Source organism: Uloborus diversus, chromosome 6 (genome assembly GCF_026930045.1).
Source record: "Uloborus diversus isolate 005 chromosome 6, Udiv.v.3.1, whole genome shotgun sequence".
Lineage (NCBI taxonomy): Eukaryota > Metazoa > Arthropoda > Arachnida > Araneae > Uloboridae > Uloborus > Uloborus diversus.
The window spans coordinates 75,926,192-75,945,663 of record NC_072736.1 but is presented as its reverse complement, the minus strand read 5'-3'; the positions used below and the strand labels follow the sequence as shown (position 1 = coordinate 75,945,663).

Sequence of the window (19,472 nt, the reverse complement as noted above, 5' to 3'; positions counted from 1 at the left end):
ATGCATGATGCTCATTGTAAAATCTGTTTGAAAATATGGAATAAAACCGATATAACGGAATATTAATGCGAAGTATATACGGAAAATATACTTTAAGTTAATTGCAATTAAAATAGTTCAACGTTATTAATATTTACAAGTAAAGGTACTCTAAAAAAGTACGCATAAAGTGTATTCATGTATTACATTAGAAGCTCAAAAGCTACATTTTCCTGGGAAAGAACAAAAACAAAATCTACGATTGATGGGAACTTCCAACATTATAAACAACATTTTACTGAATTATCAAATTTCAAAAAAATCCTGTAATCTATAATTGCTGCGCACTTTTAAAATTTTTGTATACGTGCCACCCAAGAAATTCCATGTTTCTTGTGAAGAAATTAGGAAGAAAACATAATATTTTTTCCACATTTAGAATTTGATGCACATTTCTTTGCATTAAGTACTAAAGCATATAAAAACAAGCTTCATTTTAAACATTTGAAGAGCAAAGATCATATAAGAAGGTGGTGTTTTTACGTATGGGTCATTCCATGTCAAGTGATCCAAAGTTTTTTCCCTCACCTTTTTGTATTTCTTTGAAATTTAGCTCATCAATTGTACCCTTTGAGGTAATCAAAAGTAAAAATTTTTAGATTTTTATCTCTGTTATTTTTTTATTTATGACACTTTGATTTTTCGAAAAACCCGCTTTTTTTCATGGATGCTTGAACATAAAATGGACGATAACTCAGCACCAAATATAGATAGAAAGATTTGGTAAAAAGCATTTTAAAGTACATTAGTTGTTGTTTAATTGGATATGCAACATGACTAATTTCAGAAAAATTTTAATTTTTAAAAAATGAAATTTAAATTTTAAATTAAAATTTCTCAGAAAAGGTATAATGAATTTTTTTTTAAAAATTCTCAAAAATTTGTGTGTATTTTATCTTAATTTGTGCAAAGTTTCAAGTTGGGATCTCAATGGGATCATATTTTAATGAATTTTTAAATAAAATTTGACTTATGAAATAATGACATTTTTCAGATTCTAACTAGTTAAATATAGGGTTCTCTTACTAAGGATGGTCTAGTAAGTAGTAATTGATCATGACTATGCTTGAAATGAGCTGACATGAATTTGTAGATTGGTACCCCCCCCCCCCCCCCCCCGCCACACAACCACTTTTTATCTTTTTTTTTTTTCAAAACTGTATTTAAAAAAAAAAAAAAAAGCTGGCACGTAAGAGTTAAAATCATAATAAACTGGGATGCACGCTGCTAAACATCAGCAGTGACTAAGGCTTATAAATGGGGGGGGGGGTCATAAAAACTAAAAGTCAGAAAAACTTTAACAGACAAATAGAACCACTCATTTGCAGCTTTTTTTTTCTTTCGAAAAGTGGGACGATAGGGGGAGGGGGAAAGGGAGAGGGAAGAGCAATCTGGAATGAAGCTTAACAACATGGAAGGTTATGCTCAAACTAGCAAAATTTGTTTGATCTATAACTGCTTTTAATATATGCATAAATAGATCTCGCTGCATTGCTCTCCTTTACAACTGAAACTAAAAAGAAAACTAGCATTAAAGAAAAGAAGACCGCCGCACTCCAAATGTTGTAGAAAGACAGTTTTATGCGGAGATACATATGATCTGATACTTAGATTGATTTTTAATTTAGTGTGAAAAGAATGAAACAAAATGGGGGGAAACACTCCTATTTTGCTATGATCTTGGGGCAAACTATTTCTTTCCTCCCTCCAAAATTGAAAGTTGGCGCAGGGGTAGGGGATGAAATGAATCATAACTTTCCTTATCAGATAGTGAATTAATCAAGTAATTTTTGTGAAGTTCGGATTGAAAAAGAAACACTTGGTCTGAAAAAAAAAAAAAAAAAAAGCGTCAGGTGAGGCGTGATAATATTATAGTGTTAATCGTATGTGTGGGTGGGGAGGGGGATGTACTTCGTCTTGCTTTAAAGAAGAACATTTACCAGCTTTTTATATGCTTTCTATTCATTTTGTTTTATTTTATTAATTTATTTATTTTTTGCGTTTTGAAAATAGTTTTGAAAAATAAATAAAAGTGGTGGTGCTGGGGGGGGGGGGCTTTTTCTTGCTTTAAAGGAGATTATTTACCAACTTTTAATAAGTTTACTATTTATTTTGTTTTATTTATTTGTTTAATTTTAATTTTCGAAATGTTTTGAAAAAAAAAATTAAAAGTGGTGGGGGGGGGGGGCTTACCAATCTACAAATTCATGTCAGCTCATTTCAAGCATAATCATGATCAATTACTATTTACTAGACCATCCCCAGTATGAAAACCCCATATTTAACTAGTTAGAATCTGAAAAATGTCATTATTTTATTAAGTCAAATTTTATTTAAAAATTCATAAAAATATGATCCCATTGAGATCAACTTGAAACTTTGCACAAATGAAGATAAAATACACACAAGTTTTTAAGAATTTTTTTAAAAAAATTCATTTTACCTTTTCTGAGAAATTTAAATTTAAAATTGGAATTTCATTTTTTAAAAATTAAAAATTTTCTGAAATTAGTCATGTTGCATATCCAATTAAACAGCAACTAATGTACTTTAAAATGCTTTCTACCAAATCTTTCTATCTAAATTTGGTGCTGAGTTATCGTCCATTTTATGTTCAAACATCCATGAAAAAAAAAGGGTTTTTCGAAAAATCAAAGTGTTATAAATAAAAAAATAATAGAGATAAAAATCTAAAAATTTGGACTTTTGATTACCTCGAAGGGTACAATCAATGAGCCAAATTTCAAAGAAATACAAAAGGGTGAGGGAAAAAATTTCCCAAATTTTGGATCACTTGACATGGAATGACCCGTATATACATTGAAGCACCTTATATACGTTTCTCTATACGTTTTTGTCATTTATGAGTTTTTAAAGTTGGTGTCTACAGAGTCCAATACATATTAACGAACATATCAACTATACGTTTTTTCATTTATACTTTTTTTTTTCATACAGTTCCTTCAAAAACGTATAAGCTGTGCTTCACTGTATATATATATATATATATATATATATATATATATATATATATATATATATATATATATATATATATATATATATATATATATATATATATATATTGGGGGAAGGGGGCAAATATTTGTTGAACACTTTAAAGCTTTATGCTTTTCAGGATACTCGAAACACAATATTTAGAATGCATTAAATTTCCATACTTATAGTACTTTTCATCATATCTGAACTTTTATCGTTGTGAAGTATTTAGATTTACCTATTACTTTTTTAGAGTATATTAACATCAAAATGAACATAAAGATGCATTCGTCTCTTAAAATAATGCAAGATTGCGCGCAATACATGTGTAGCAATTTTCACATCAGTTATGATTGATTTTTTTTTTTTTTCAATTCTGCCTCGAGGTTTTAGAAAAATACCACTCTCCAAAAACAAAATAAGTACAGATTTTTCTTTTATTATTTCAGAAAACTTTATTCATTGCCGAACTCCCCCCTCCCTTTTTTAAAAATGCTTCAACAAAATAGTTCAAAACTTTGAAAGACCTTAAAAGTTGAAATCTAATTGAAATGATCGCGTCTTTACTTTATAGTTTTCCAAAAAATTAACGAAATTTAATAAGAACAAGCTATACGATGATTTATTCATTTCTTTACTTTGTTTTTTGTTTCGCGTAAAATTTAGGATTCCTGGAGCTAATATTTAAATTTGGGCATTGCAAAATTTAATATCATAACTATAACTATCATGATCAAACGAAGAATCATGTGTTTATGCACTGTCAAGTATTCAAAAAGAATGGGGTTGTTTCTTTCAGTCAAAAGTAGTACTTTTAGTCACTGAAATTGATAGAATAAGCAAAAAAAAAACATTGACACAGAAAATACTTTTATTTTCCCAACAGTTATTTTTTAATTAATTTTCTAAAATGTCCGATTTTGCAAACAAGGCGTGGTCTTATGACATCTGAAATGATGCTCTTTGGCGCATTTTGTACGCGTTTCCAGGTTATGATAATCAAGAAGCGAATTAAAATTGCGATCTACGTTTGCTATCAATCATATCGTTGCCAATACACGTGAGTAAAGATGCGAATTAAATATTTTGCTCTGTGAATGGCCACACAGAATGGCATTTCATCATTTGTGATGTCACCGGCAAGAATGTAAACAATGGAAGGGCAACGATTTAAGTATTTTTTTTAAAATATTAAACTTAAACAAATTATTTAAAAAATGGTTAGATCCTGTTTTTAAGCATGCTCTTTCAAAAAAAAAAAAAAAAAAAACTTTTGAAATTTTGGAAACGACCCCATTTTTCCCAATTTTATTGCGTCATAAAACTTTATTTAGCGTATGAGAGAAGGTTTTCTTTACATATGGATTTAATTTTGATGTACCGAGAAATCATTTTTGAAAGCACCCCATATTAATATTTAAAATTCAACTAAAAATTTCCAAAATGCTGAAAAATGATACCGCTCATCAGCAGAGAGATGTCCCGAGGGCGGGCCAACAATGATGACATCATTCCTCGCAGCTTTCACTATGACGTCATCTTTTGGTCCCAAAAGCCTCACTTCCACAGGCTGCTCTAATAAGGCCTGCGTTTCTTTTTCCTTCCTCCTGGCTTCCATTTCTCGGCGGTGCCTTTCATGACGCACATCTACCTCCAAACCACTCATAATTTTCAAAATCAGATTAAAATTATATCTGCAGTTGTGGCAACGGAGAGCTGCCTGTTTTCACCAGTTGAATTCCACCAGCTCTGGAACAATATTCTCTCCAGGGAGAGAACTTTGAGTCCGCGAACTTTTTTCTTTTAAGTTCCACTTGAAGTCTCTTCTTCTCTCGCGATCTTGATGAATCAGCCGATGCATTTCAGGCGTCTTGGAGGCAGCACCTCCCAAGTGCTCGACGAGCGAAATTTTTGTCAACCTCACCTTGCATATACAAACGTGACCCAGAGAAATGCTTTGCCCGCTAAGCGGTCCGATTTAAAAGTGCTGGAGAAACACCGCGAGCTAAAAATGTCTCCGGATTTGATGCCCTTTCAGTCGTTATGTAGTGAAATATAATTCATAACCGCGGGTTTTTCTATTTATGTTCCCGCTACCGTGGGCAGAATTTCACGATGTTCATATTTCGAAACTTTAATGGGTGTTTAACGTTTTTTTTTCATTAGAGGTTTTAGTTCAGCGAGATATTTCAACTTTTGCGCATTTAGCCTTTAACTGAAGCCTTTTCAAAAAGTTGCTGAGTCAGTGGTGAGTGATTTCACCATGTCGCAATTGCGAGGAACCCCCGTGACATAAAGACCCCAAACGTCATCGAAAAAGACACATGAACATAATTTTTCGCAGTTCTGTTCATCTCTAAGGGACCCCATAAGTATATTGCGAGCCCCCCCCCCAAACCTGCATATACAGGCGTCCCCCGTATAACACGGTTTCGGTATTACACGGTATGAAACTTGAATTTAATGCTTTATGGTTTTGATACAACACGAATGTTATATTTAAAAAATATGGAATTTCATTTTTGTTTAATGTATTTTGTTAATGTTTGATAATACCTCTAATAAGTTTTTACTTTGTTTTTATGAAACTTGGTTTCGATATAACACGGTACACATCTCTCGGTTCACATTATTTCTAAGTCTTGTTTAACACGGTTTCGATAGAACACGAAACACGATTTCGATACAAGACGATACATATTGACATGATTTTTACCATGTACATGATTAATTAGTGTAAAAAATAAGTTAAAAAGTTATTTTTAAAAAAGTCTCGTATAACACGGTTTCTATACTACACGGAATGAATTAACCATGTTATACGAGGGACGCCTGTATCCACCTCTGGTTCGAGTCTCTTAAAACTATGTAAATTTTAGGGGGCTGCGCCATGGAAATTTTAAAGCAGGTTTATATTAAGAGTCTTGGGCTTTTTTGGAGGGAATACCGTTCTTGGTAAGATTCCTCGTAGTTTCTTTCTTTCTTTTGTTTTTTTAATAGTTTCTCTTTGAGGGATAGGCACGTCTTTAAATTTAGTGCGTAAGTTAAATGTAATAACAATAAAGCATGGAGCAAAGCATTTTTCCTTTATAATACTATTTAAACTTATATTTATTGCTCGCTTAAGGAAAACCATCGATTAATATGAATATAAATCTACTTACACATACAGTCGAGTCCCGACTTACGCGAGGAATGCGTTCCAAGACCCCTCGCGCAAGTCGAAATTTCGCGTTGTGGAACAAAGTATGTTTAGAAATTTTTTTATAAGCATGCCCAATTGTTTCAAACATATGTTAAAACTCCTCAAATTGTTTCAAACCATTTCTCAACTATATATTACCGTATCTTTTACAAAGAACTGACTTTTTACTGCATTTTAGAAAAAGCGTGACTATTTAACATAAATTACTGTTATGATGTACTAAATCAATAATCAATGAGACACATGAATTAAAACAGTACGGCATTTACATTAAGTACGTAACTGCATTATAATAGCACTGAACAGTAGATATTGTAAACTTAATTATAATTTTTAAAACGATGAAGATGATGGTTTATGCAGTGTGGGAACACCCCGCTTTCCGACTTCTTTTAGCCACTATGAAAGAGCAGTTTCCATTTTCATGATGTTTGTATTTTGCTCCTCAGACACTAGTCCGCCAGCTTCAGTAAGAAAGCTAAGTTCTGAACTTTTACAGATTTCCTTTTCTTGAATTTTAATGGAACGTATCGAAGATTCACTCATACTTAATTGTCGTGCTACCTTCGAAGCACTTTTTAATTGTACAATGATATCGAGAATCTTGACTTTTTCTTTAATGCTCAGAAACTTTTTCTTTCCTCTTTCACCAACTTAAAATGAAAACGCGCGTTTTGGAGCTATTCCATTTTATCAACGTTCATTATGTATAATGAAGGGGGAAAAAAACACGTTAAGAATCGGTGCGATAAACTGAAGTAAAGCGTTGTTTAGACTAATGCATCGTGTGAACTTCCGCTTTCAGTGATGCTAAAGGGATGAAAGTACATTCACAAAACCAAAATTTAGTGTCAACGAAGTCCACTCTAATGCTCGGCTGCTAATTTTCAAAAAAAAAAAAAAAAAATCATGTTGCAGGCGAGGAATTTGTGTCCGCAATAAAAAATTCATTACTCATGAAAAACTCGCGTTATAGCCATTTCGCGTAAGTCGGATCGCGTTGTAGCGGGATCCGACTGTATATGAACTACTTTCGAACGCGAATAGCACTATGTAATTTGTGATACCGACTAAATTATGATTAATATTCAATCTTTTAATGCAAACTTTTTCAAACTTTTTTACTTTTTTTTTTAAAGGATTCGATCCTTCTTTTCCTCGACTATGATGCATGGAAACTTTTATTTTTAAAATAAAGACAACATCTGGAGTATTCCTATGAAACGATTTATTGATTTTCTCGTTATATTAAGAAACAATTACTATGTAGTCTAGCTTAAAACTTCTGCACATTACCTCAATTCAAAAATTACAATACTCCACCTCCTCCATTTCAGTTGCTGATTACCCATTTCAGAATTTTAAATTTGTGACTACTTTTCATTTGAGAACAAAACACTGCTGTTGTCCTCTTTTTTAAATATGACACAATTTTAAATATAAGTATTTTTTTAAAAAATATGATTAAGGGGTTCTCGCTACCTCTCATCAGTCCCCGAAAGTAGCTTCGCAGTCTTGTTTCATTGACGAAGATTTAAACCATCTGTTAGGAAGAATCAGATTAAAGTACGCGTGATGATTAGAAAGAAAAAAAAACTCCAATCCGGCTTTTCTTTAACAGAAAATAGAATTTAAGTAAAGAACTTATTACGAGAACAATGTAAACATCACAATGTCATTCAAAAAAAAAAAAAAACTTGATGAAAATACACATAAAAATTATTTTTAAAAAAATCTTTCGAGGAGCACCCCTCCCTCGGAGCTCAAACTAACTTATGCAGAATTTCACAGCTATAAGTACGAAGGGGCTCCTGGGCATAGCAAAACGGCTTTGCTATGTTTTTGTACGTTTCAAAAGTAGTTTTCAAATTCGTGGTATCCATTAACATTTTGCGCTTTAGTTCCGAGATTGAATTTAGTTTAGCCTATAACTTTATCTAAAGCAGAAATTCTTATATCTCCTGTTCTAATTAAATTCGAATATTGGAACAAGCTTCATCTAGCACAGAAAAAAAGCTCTGTCGAATGATATACAAGGGGAATGGAAAACGTCTCACCTCCTTAAGTTTAACTCAAAAAATTAATTACAAAAAAACTAATTCGAAATGAAAAAAAAAAAAAAAAAAAAAAAACTTTCCGAGGTGTAAACCCCCGGTGTCCAAAGTAATTTGGTACCAAATTTCAAGGCTGCACTAGCTGCAATGGGGCTTCCTGGACGTTTGACAGACACAGACCCAATTCCCTTGACGTTTCTGTTTTTTAATGCATAGAGAAAATTTTGTTATGGAATCCATTTTTTTAAATATGGAAAGAAACATGTCGCGCACAGCCCATGTCAATTCAGGCAAAAAAAAAAAAAAAAAACTTCATAGTCTCAGAATCTTTAAATGTAACAAATGTTAAATTTCACGACAAAGAAGATAAGGGTATATCCCCCCTCCCACACACACAGGAAAAAAAAATCCTGCGCCGAAATACAGGTCGCCAAAGTAAGAGCGGCCCCGGGCATCAATTCTCACTTGCGATTTTTGACATACTCTTCAGAGTTCTTCATCTCTGGAACGATACAACATATTTTGTTGTGGTTTACTTTATTTAAAAGGCTATTTTTTGAAATATGTGCTTATTTTTCTTTCCAGTCTTTTGCAAAAAAAATTGAATCTTTTTTTCCTCTCAAAAATGTCGATTTCAAAATTTTTAACTTTTTTACTGCAGATCAGAACTATAGAGTACTACATTTTCTGAAAAAGAGAGCTTCAACTTTGAGTTTAACACGTTTTTGAATCATTTGAAAAGTGAAGTTTTCTCAGGAAATGGGTACGTAAAGGTTAAAAAAAAAAAACTTGAAAATTCAAAATTTTAAACATCAGCGCGTGGCTAGTAAACACTTTTAATTTAATTATATTGCCCTAGTTTCAGTTTTATTTGCCTCTCCATACAGGAATTTATTTTTATGAAAACAAGAACGCAGTTTTTAGCCGATTTTTCAATTTAACTTTTGTCCTCTTGCAACCTTTCAGCGCAGTGCCGAAAAATTCGTTTAGTGTAGTGCTGTCTTTTTTGTACAAAAATAAAAATATTACATGAACTGGAAACTAAAAAGGAAAATGTGGTTGTATAACAAATTAAAAGTATCATCTGACCAGTTGCTGCTAAATAAAACTTTGAACTTTTTAGTTCACCTTTACAAACAGAATCGAGTTCCTGAAAAGCTTCATTTTTTCAAATGCCCTAAAAACTGAATAGGGTATGCCGAAAAATATATGTTTTCGTTTAGCGACATCTAATAGCAAAAAAAGTTGTTTAGGCATCTTTTAATGTTTGAAAAATAGTACAAGATACATTAATAAAAATTAATGTCTTTATATCGCGCACAAGCCTCAAAGTTCTTGAAAAACGGCAAAAAATGGTCAAAATTCAAAACCTCTTATGAAAATAAAAAATGTTAAAAAATTATGTTTTGTTACCGGTGAAATGCTTTTTTTTTAGCATTCCTGTCATGCATCTTTTTATTATTAACATTTCTTTACAGTTTTCAGTTCATCATAAAAGATAAAGTTTCTTGAAGTTTACCAAAATTTGACTTTATTAGCATATTTTGGACATTTCAATAGTTCTTATTTTTCAGTGAAGTTTTACGTTTTTCGCAATGAAAGTTTACTGTGCAGCTCTTAAATAAATCATATTTCATTGCATTAACCCAAGATTCACCTGAAGGAGAGGGCTGCCCTTCTCACCCTGTCCTTTCCATCCACCAAGTCAAGAAGGGCAGTTATTTAGAGAATTTACATGTTTACAATATGCCTACATTTACTATACGATTTTAAACTAGTTTCTATTTTTATAGCAAGGTTTGAAGTTGGACCTATAACTTGGCTTTGACACTGATAACTGCAATGTGAAAATGTTCTTTAAATAAATTATCTCTGGTCTTTTCCCAAATGTCACTCTGCAGATGCACTTACCGACTTCACATTACTTTAACAGCTGAGTGTGACATGGAAACGTTTCGCGGAATTATTGAAAGAGCTTTAAATGCCTTTGAAAATGAATTACTATTAAATTAACTTCAAATTAATTCTATCTGAAGAAATCAAAGTTTCAAAAACTGACGTAAAAAACTGGCTTAAGAGCTTAATGGACATTGTCAGTGAAATACAAAATATAAAACCTAACCTTGACCTCTGTGTCAAACTACAGGTACACTAATTGAATTCTGCGGCTCTATATTTTTTAAACTATATTAATGAGATAAAGATTCTTGTAAGTTACATCTTAAAAAATTATGCAGCAGTATGTTTCGGTATAAAACTAAAAACTTCCGTGAAGCACGGATCTGCACACTAAGTGGAGTTATATAGTCCACAAATCATTTATTTGCTTGATGATATCCTAATCATCGTAGATACAGTGATTCAAAGAAATACTACATTTTCCATTTCTGATGACTTGCAATTGGTCATGACAGTGAACGACAGTCAACGTGTAAAAGACGTGTTAGATTACAGAAGAATATTCAAGGCAAGAGTTTAACCTTCTGGAAACATTTTTGCTACATGATAATTTCTTCTACAAGTATTACGCATTGAAGCTTCAAACTATGAGAGTTGACTTCTGGTCAAGTTTTAACTCATCTCACGTCAATGATGTGAAAAAGATGGATCTTCTAGAAACTAAAAAATTGACAAAGCTTACATTCCCACATCACACTCAAGCTGTCAAGACGATTGCGATCTGTGAATCTGCAGAAAATGCAGTTGGAGAAGACGCAAAAGATGAATTTTTCACGAAAACTTTATACCTTTATCAATACCAAAACGGAGTTGGAGTTCAAAGTCTAACTTCATATCTTGAACCAAAAGTAGAGGCTTGTGGAAAATAATATAGTAATTATAAATGTAAATATACTATCTCGTAAATAAATATCTTTCTTGGCTGGGTGGATGGGAAGGGTGGGATGGAACACGATGGTGAATTAGGGGTTACTTATGTAACGAAATGTAATTGCATTACCAGGAAAGAGCTACACGGTTCACATTTATTGAACAAAATGCAAAACTGTACAGCAAAAGAATTACGGCAGCACCCCAAAAAAAGCTAAAAACGTCAAACTTTGATTACTTTCAAGCAACATGGGAGAACTAAAAACGGTAAAGTAATGTAAATCATTTTAATGACTTATGAAAAGAGTGTTAAAATAAAGTATTTTCATGGTATTAAACAAAAGTATTTACTATTTGTAATTTATTAAACATATTTTAAAATTTCATTATTTTATGCTTTTTTTCCAAATTTGAACCTTAGGCTCGATTTGAAGACTTAAATATTAAATTTTGAAACTATTTTTATCAAATTTAATGTGCCAAGACACTTTTTTTTTTGCTATTAGAAGTCGTTTATCTAAAATATCCATTTTTCGACCCACCCTACTGTTAATCTCTAAGGTAAAGCTCTCCTTTTTCAGGAAGTGTAGTACGCAATGGTACAGATCAAAATTCGAAAAATTAAAACTTTTGAAATTGGCATTTTTAAAAAAAATATAAACAAAACATTTATTTTTTGTGAGTTGGCCGTGATCTTTTTTTTAAAACGCTGTAGCAAGGAAAATCAAACACATATTTACAGATGGTGCAAATTATCTAAAAGAGAAAATGATTACCTATTAAATAAGAAACCGAAAAAAAAAAATATCGTGCACGATTCCGGAGATAAAAGAGTTTGAAATGTTTGTCGAACATCGCAAGTGAGAAATGGCAGACCAGAAATTTTTTTGGAGAAACAAAAATATGCTTTTAGCTTACTTTTTCTGTATTTTAACATCGCTAAATTTAAAAAGTTCGGAGACTATCAAGGTAGTCCCCCTGCCTGAATTGGCATGGGCTCTACCGTCGAAAAAGTTTTGAAACCATCATTTGGTAGGAAAGTAGTAATAGTATACCATACAACTTAATTTCGGTACGCAGCAGTAACAAAAATCAGAAAAATCGCAACGTAAAAAGTGTATCAACTACCCCCAGTCCTCCCTATTATAGCTAACTTGCTAGCTCATATTTTGCAGTAAGTTACAGCCCTAAGCCAGGGATAAGTCAGAAATAAATAAAATACACCACCATCTCAGTCATTCAATCAAATCGGGGTGGAATGACTGAGCTGGTGCCGTATTTTATGTACAGTGTCATATTTATTTGAATGAGTCTTACCTGAGAGCCTCAAGTTCTTCCTCCTTCTGAGAAAGTCTCTTTTCATAATCGTGCCTCATTTGTGCCAATTCTTGAGTAAGGCGCTGAGCCTTAGCCTCCTCCTGTTTTCTTAAGGATTCAGCTTCTCTGTAAGCAGCCGTTAATTCTTCTCGCTCTGTCTCTAGACGTTTGATCTCTAAGTCCATTTCGTGAATGCGTCGGACGGCATCGCTCAACTGTGATTTGCAGTCATTCAAATCATCTAAAGAAAACAACAGAATAAAATCAATTAATCTGATGCGTTGTTATTTGCATTTTGTTTTGAATTTTAAAAATGCAATACCAGCAGTGATAAGATTATTCATTAAGCATAGTAAATGGCATAAAATTGACATATCCAAAGCATTGGATTCAATTTGCATTGTGAAGTAATTTAAGTCCCTTCATTCTTTGAAAAACTAACATTTAATGTCACAATGTCTCAGAAATTAAATTTTATCGGTTTTTCCTTTTAGGACTTTCATTTCAAAATTGTATTTTCCAACCGTTTAACCGACTGAATTTCACATTAGTTTTCGTTTATAAATTTTTCGAGCGTTCAACAAACTAACTAATAATCTTCAATAAAATTTAACCTTTTCATTTTAGTAGGTTAATAATAATTTGAACCTGTCAAAATGAAAAAAAAGGAAAAAAGAATTTTATTAAAGCTTATCAGTTAGTTCTATGTTAACTATTTTAGTAAAGATTGAAGTAAATTGCTACGCTACGCTTGTAGTCAAGATCCCGGTGGTGCCCTCTTATCTTTTAAAAGCGTGTTCATTTGTATGTTAAAGGCAGTTTTGTAACCGAAGAGTTGATGTATGTTCTATTTGTACCAACGCTCAAAGATAAGGCATGCTTTTTCGATGCGATATAAATTACTTTAAATATTTTATGTCTAACGTTTTAACATTAACCGTCCACTGTGATTGTAATTGAAGAAACTTATCATATACTTTTATTCAAGCTTCTTTTTTATTTTAATGTGGTCGACTTTTTCTTCTCGAATATAAATATTGCTTCGATGCCCAATACTCTGCTATACGAATGAAACATTATTAATCATCATGTGTTTAAAAAATGAAGAAAAAATATAGGGTCAGTTGGAGGGAAACAGAATTTCAATGTGTCAACTTTATATCCTTCCCTTACATTTCGGTGCACTGAGAGATAAAAACTTTTGTGCATTGTGTCCATGACTACTTTAGAGAGTAACTGGGTGTGAAACATTTGACTTTATAACTGTTTGTTAGCGAATTAATTCATATTTTCTTTAACCCCAGAGACTAGAGGGAACATAGAAACACCCCATTCATTTCCCCATGATGTTTATGTAGATATGTAATAGCACAGTATACAATCAGTTTTGGAGCTTAAGAAATTCTACGCCAACAGTTGCCAATCTGTGGCTCGAAGGTCATATGTGACCCGTTGAATCCTCCAAATTCAATCAAATTCAATCTAAAATCATTTTTTTTTAAATCATACAAAAGATTTGAATATGTGTTGAATTTATGTTAAATAAAAACAAAAGTTCAATTCATATCAAAATTTAGTCCCCACAAAAATAGAAAGAATGAAAAACAGTATTCATCTACCGCAGAGTACCGCATTTATGGGATAAATGGAAGCCCCTAAATTGCATAGCTAGGAAGGTGGAATTCATACATAAATGTTTTTAATAACCTTCATACGAGTATAAGACAAGTAAAAATGGATAAAACTAGTTACTTCGCATTTGTGGACCTGCTGGAGAAAAAATGTAAGATCACTCAACTGAAAAAAAAGCAGTGTCATCTTCAAACAATAATGACGCCTACACAATCGTTTGGAAGCACGCGGAACTCGCAGAATCTCTTTTATAAGTTGTCTTCACTCACCAACAGTTTAGTTTCAAAAATTACCACTAGTGTGGTGATAGAGTTTTTCCATTTTCCTCCCTTTTACCTCAATTGACCTTATATGATTTTGGAAACGATATTATATCCATGTATTTTACTACATTGCTCAAAACAATTAAAGGATATTGTAAGTCTTTGTACAAAAAAGGTATTAACAATTTTTTTTTATTGCATAGAACCGAAGAAGGGAGTTACAAATGCAAATTTTTCTTAATTTCAAACATTGCAGCATGCAAATGTTGAGTTTGACGTCGAAGACGATGTTTTAGTGGCGGCGAATGAGATTTCTCTCTTAACTTATTGGAAGACAAAGCAGAAAAGAATGATCGACATTCAGTAAGCGCGTTGTTTCGACGAGCGCGATGCCTCAGCGAACTCATTTAACGGAATCAGAAGATTTTAAAGTAGTTGGCAGGCTAGAGGGAAGCCAAACACAAGTCAAGGCAATAGAAGCTATTGGAGTTTTGCAAAGTGTGATTTCTAGGATATGGTAACGTTTTTTACAGACTGGAAATGCTTGCCGAAGATCAGGGCAAGGTCGCAGACGGTCATCAACGCTCAATGAAGACCGTTATTTAGCTTTAACGGCTCGGAGGCATCGAAGAATGAATACCACTCCACTACATCGACACCTTCGCTCGGGTACTGGCACCACAATTTTGACACAAACTGTATGCTCGTCGACCAATGGTGTGTGTCACATTAGCTGCGAGGCACCGTCGCACTACAGGGAGTGGGTAACAGAGCACGTGAATTGGAGAAGAAATGAATGAAGCAATATTCTTTTCTCTGACGAGTCCCGTTTTTGTCTTTATCCTGATAATAGTGTCTTTTCATCTGGAGAAAGCGTGGCATTAGAAACCATCCAGCGTTCGTGCCCGAAAGTGTCAGATTTGGTGGTGGTGGTGCGATGGTGCATGCTGGTATCTCCACTGATGGGCGCACCGATCTGCATGTTATTCCGAATGGAACTCTGACCGGTCGGCGGTCGTCAAAGTAGGGATGAGAGCCTCAGAATTCCTGATGTCCCTTGCTCTGCAGCAACTGGAGGTTGTTAATGGACGATAATTGCAGACCACATCGTTCTAACTTGGTGAATGATTTTCATTTGGAAGAAGGAATCATACGAATGGAATGGCCAACGTATTCTCCAGATATGAACCCAATAGAGCATGTTAGGGACATTCTAGGCAACGAGTTTCTGGACTCCTACCACCTCCACAAACTCTCCAAGAACTAGAAAGAGCTCTTTAGGAGGAGTGGGGAAGAATTCCCCAGCCCCTCATTAATTGCCTCATTCATTCCATGCCTCAGAGCTGTTTTACATTGCTGCCGTCCGGGGTTACCATACCTTCTACTAGAAGCGGTTTACTTTTAAGGAAACCTCGAATTTTACTTGCTTTTCTCATATGCACACAGTGCGTTTTTCTCCCTTTGTACCCAAAAGTTTAAAAAAAGTATTTTTTTTCTGATATACAAATGTAATTTTTGTCTCACATTGTTTACTACGTCTGTCGTTAATGTATCAATCATCCAAAAAGTTCTCTCGGTTCAAGATTAACCCAAAACCTCAATATCCTTTAATTATTTTGAGCAGTGTATAAGAAGAGTTAATTTCTTCTACAAATAAGTTAATTGTTGTTGTTTTTTTCTGTTTGTCTTTAAACTCGTCGCTTTTGAAATCATAGCTTTGTGCACAAATATTGTTAAGTTAGAAATCGGAAGTCTTGTAATATTTATACCTTTATTGCTTTGGTTTTCTCATTTACAGAATCCTCAACCTAAAAAAACAAAAAACCAACGTCTTACCACTACGCCACCCCGTCGGCTAAATGTTGAATTAGCAAAGTAAAAAAAAAAAAAAGAAATTGGGGAGTGTAGTTTGTTTTTAATAAAAGAATAGGGGAAGGTTGCCATCAATGAACCGGCTCCCGTGACTACACCGCGAAGGTATTTCCCGTACCAGAATTTTTGCCGACGCGTAATCAGTTTTAGTACCTTCCTTTGTCTGAAAACAATCTACTGCAGAGTCCTCAAGTAGCTAAAATTATTTAATAATATTTTTAATCGGTCAGAAAAGATTTCTACCAATGTCTTACTAATTATTGAGATTTTCATTTAGCTGTAACATGCTTTGAATATCACTGATCAATTAAAAGTGAACATTGACTTAAAAGTGCCTTTTCAAATATACTTCCCCATAAATCATGTTTCATCATGATTCGTAACAGAAGTAACACCTGTAAGAATATTCAAAATGACGCCGATGCTATCAATGGATCACTAGGTGTTTCCACGAATGAACAACCTGACAAAGTGGTTCATTCATGGAAAATCTCAAATGATATTGTAACTTCAGCTCAATTACCTTTGAAAATTTCTCAATTGTTTTAAAATAAATTCGACAATGGAAAAAATAATCTCAATAATTCAAGAGAACTTTTATACAATCATATTTTCAAGGCAATTTTTTATAAAATTGATTAAAAATTTAAATTATAATAATAGTTTCAAATACTTTTGCTGTTCCAAAAAAAAAAAAAAAATCCAAAGTTAGGAAAATATGGCCAGTGGACAGGTAAGAGTATGTAACGTGCTACAGTAGCTTATAGAAATGGTGGTATTGGCCTTAGTGAAGTCTGCCTACAATATAGAGTCTGAAACCAACTTTAAACAGTCGCATGGAAAATAAAACTGGTTTGTTGTTGCCTTAGTCACTTACTAAAAATTAAGGAGAAAAGCCCTCCATAATAGCAATATGATTAGTGAATCATTTTTTGAAACTGCAGCGGAAGTTTTTGGAACTACTTCCGAAAAATTGGGGGACTTGGGATTTTAAGAGGCTGAGAAAAATAACATGTCTCACAGATTTAATTAAGACAAAAAGTCTGTTACTATACTATACTACTGTCTGTCTACTATATTCTCTAGTAGTTTGAGACTTAAGCTTCTGGTTTTAGTAATAAAATGGTCAAAAATGTTCTCTGACATTTTAGAGAGCAAGTTCAATCTTGCTTCGAACGAAAATTTTCAAAATCGATTTAAAAAATTCTCAACGGTTCAAAAGAGGTTGAAAAGATTTTAGCTAAGTACAGTGTTGCACAGGTTGGGAAAATATCAAGTGGTGAACCAGATGTGAAGACAACAGCTGTGTGTTGTGTGAGTGCTGTTTTTTTTTTTTTTTTTTTTTTTTTTTTTTTTTTTTTTACGCTCCTCTTATCCAAAAATAAAACATTTTAGAAAATAAATCTATTTTTCTCTCACTTATTGTTACTTGTATTATTTATTGATCACCTGTTATAAATATTTGTAAATTACGTATTGATTTTTGAATTTGACAATGCGGTCCATCGATGGAAACTCGATGGTCTATCCATAGCAACCGGTAACCATGAATGGGCCACAAGCTAAAATATTTATTTTTAATTTTCATTCTTTATTGTGTATATTTATCATGAAAGTGAATATTATTTTTAGAAGAGAAATATACAGAGAAATTGTTCTTATAATTAACGTGAAATTAGAGTTGGATTTCCTTTCTAAAAAAATTGAAAACTGTTATGTGGTTCATTGATGGCAGCCTTCCCCTTAAATAAAATTTTCGTGCAAATTTCTTCTTATGAGGCCGGGGGAGGGGGAGAAAATTTTGACCCCTAAAACCCGTTATCTTAAAAGTGCATTAAACCAACCAGCGTTGGACGTCTGTCAAGCATAAGAGGGGCTCAACTATAAAAGTAAATTACCATTCAGCTTCTTATTTTCTCTTGCGAGGGCATCCTTTGTATCTTTCAGTTTATCGTAATCGTGTTGCAGTTTCTGCAGTTCTGCCACTTTAGCCCTGAAGTCTCGCTGGGCTGCCTCTAGGAGGGCTATCAGCTCATCCACCTTCGTCTTCAGATCGTGGTTCAACTTCTCCAGTTGAGAGCAGCGTTTCTCCAAGTTCTGAGCATGAGTTGTTGCCTAAATGGTTGAAGGATTGCAGTGTTAGTGCCCAGCATATTGATTTCATAGGATCACAAGGGCATTCGAATATTTGTTGCATTTTGTTAACTAATGAATTTTACTATTCACTTCTAGTTGACACAATTAATTACGGAGCAACATAATTGATCCCTAATTGCTTATATTTAACAGGCATTATAAAAACAAATGATATTAGCAATAACAAGAATAATAATAGCTGGAAGCTTTAATAGTATAGTTCATGATATTATTTAACTAAAGATTATTGTCCGTTTTTCACGGGAAGGCACTTCGTCCCGCCCTCTCGAACGCAGAGTTCCATTTTACGTGAGGGTGATCGGTAAGCAATCCACGTGCTTCTAAATGAGACAACCGGACAGCCTTAACTTGGGCGTGCATTTTAATGTGCAAAAAAGTCTTAGTGTCCTTCACATCACTTGCTTCACTTGTCTGTAGTCATTTTAGTTATTCTTACATTTCAAAACCGGATGCTTTAACATAATGCTATTATCCGAATACACTTTCTGCCGAAAACAGCGAAATAGAATCATCGGATACCACGTGACGAAGGAGGAGTCAAGTGTATTCTCGTAGAAAACGGACAATACTTTAAGACTCCCCCTTCAATTGTGTTTATTTTTCCATTTATTCATATTGAGATGTTTTAGGAAATTTGTGATTTTCAAAAAATGAAGGAATGAATATTCTAAAATTATGTACTCTTAATATAATTCAAACTTTACAATGTAAGTCAAGTCTTCGTGCATAGCAGTGTATGTTATAGTACGCTGTTTCGTTAGTAAAATTTTGCCCTTTTTAGCCTACTTTCCCAGTAAAAGTCAGAAAAAGAAGAAAAAAGCATGAAAGAAGGTTTAATGCATCTTAAAAATGTCGCTAAAAACAAAAAAAAGTCAAAAATAAATAAAATAATTAAATAAATACCGAAAAATTGAAAATTGGAAAGTAGGGTATTGAGATGGGGAAAAATGTCTGTCGGTCTGTCTGTCGGTCTGTCTGTCTGTCCCCCCTAATAACTTTTGAGTGAATAGTCCGATTCGAACAAACTTTTTTTTGTTCGAAAGATCTCGGCGAGAACACCTGATTCCCATATTTCACTTTTTGATTTGAACTATTTTTTGTTCA

General features: G+C 33.2%; 1 protein-coding gene across 1 annotated transcript in view; it reads right to left on the bottom strand.

Moving 5' to 3' along the window:
* Positions 1–19,472, bottom strand: part of LOC129224511 (paramyosin-like) — a 91,468-nt gene that overhangs the window by 26,289 nt on the left and 45,707 nt on the right. Inside the window, exons 9-10 of the mRNA XM_054858974.1 lie at positions 18,110–18,326; positions 12,445–12,685 (exon numbers count right to left, since the gene is read on the bottom strand). Coding sequence (XP_054714949.1) covers positions 12,445–12,685; positions 18,110–18,326 — 458 coding nt within the window. The remainder of the gene's footprint in view (positions 1–12,444; positions 12,686–18,109; positions 18,327–19,472) is intronic.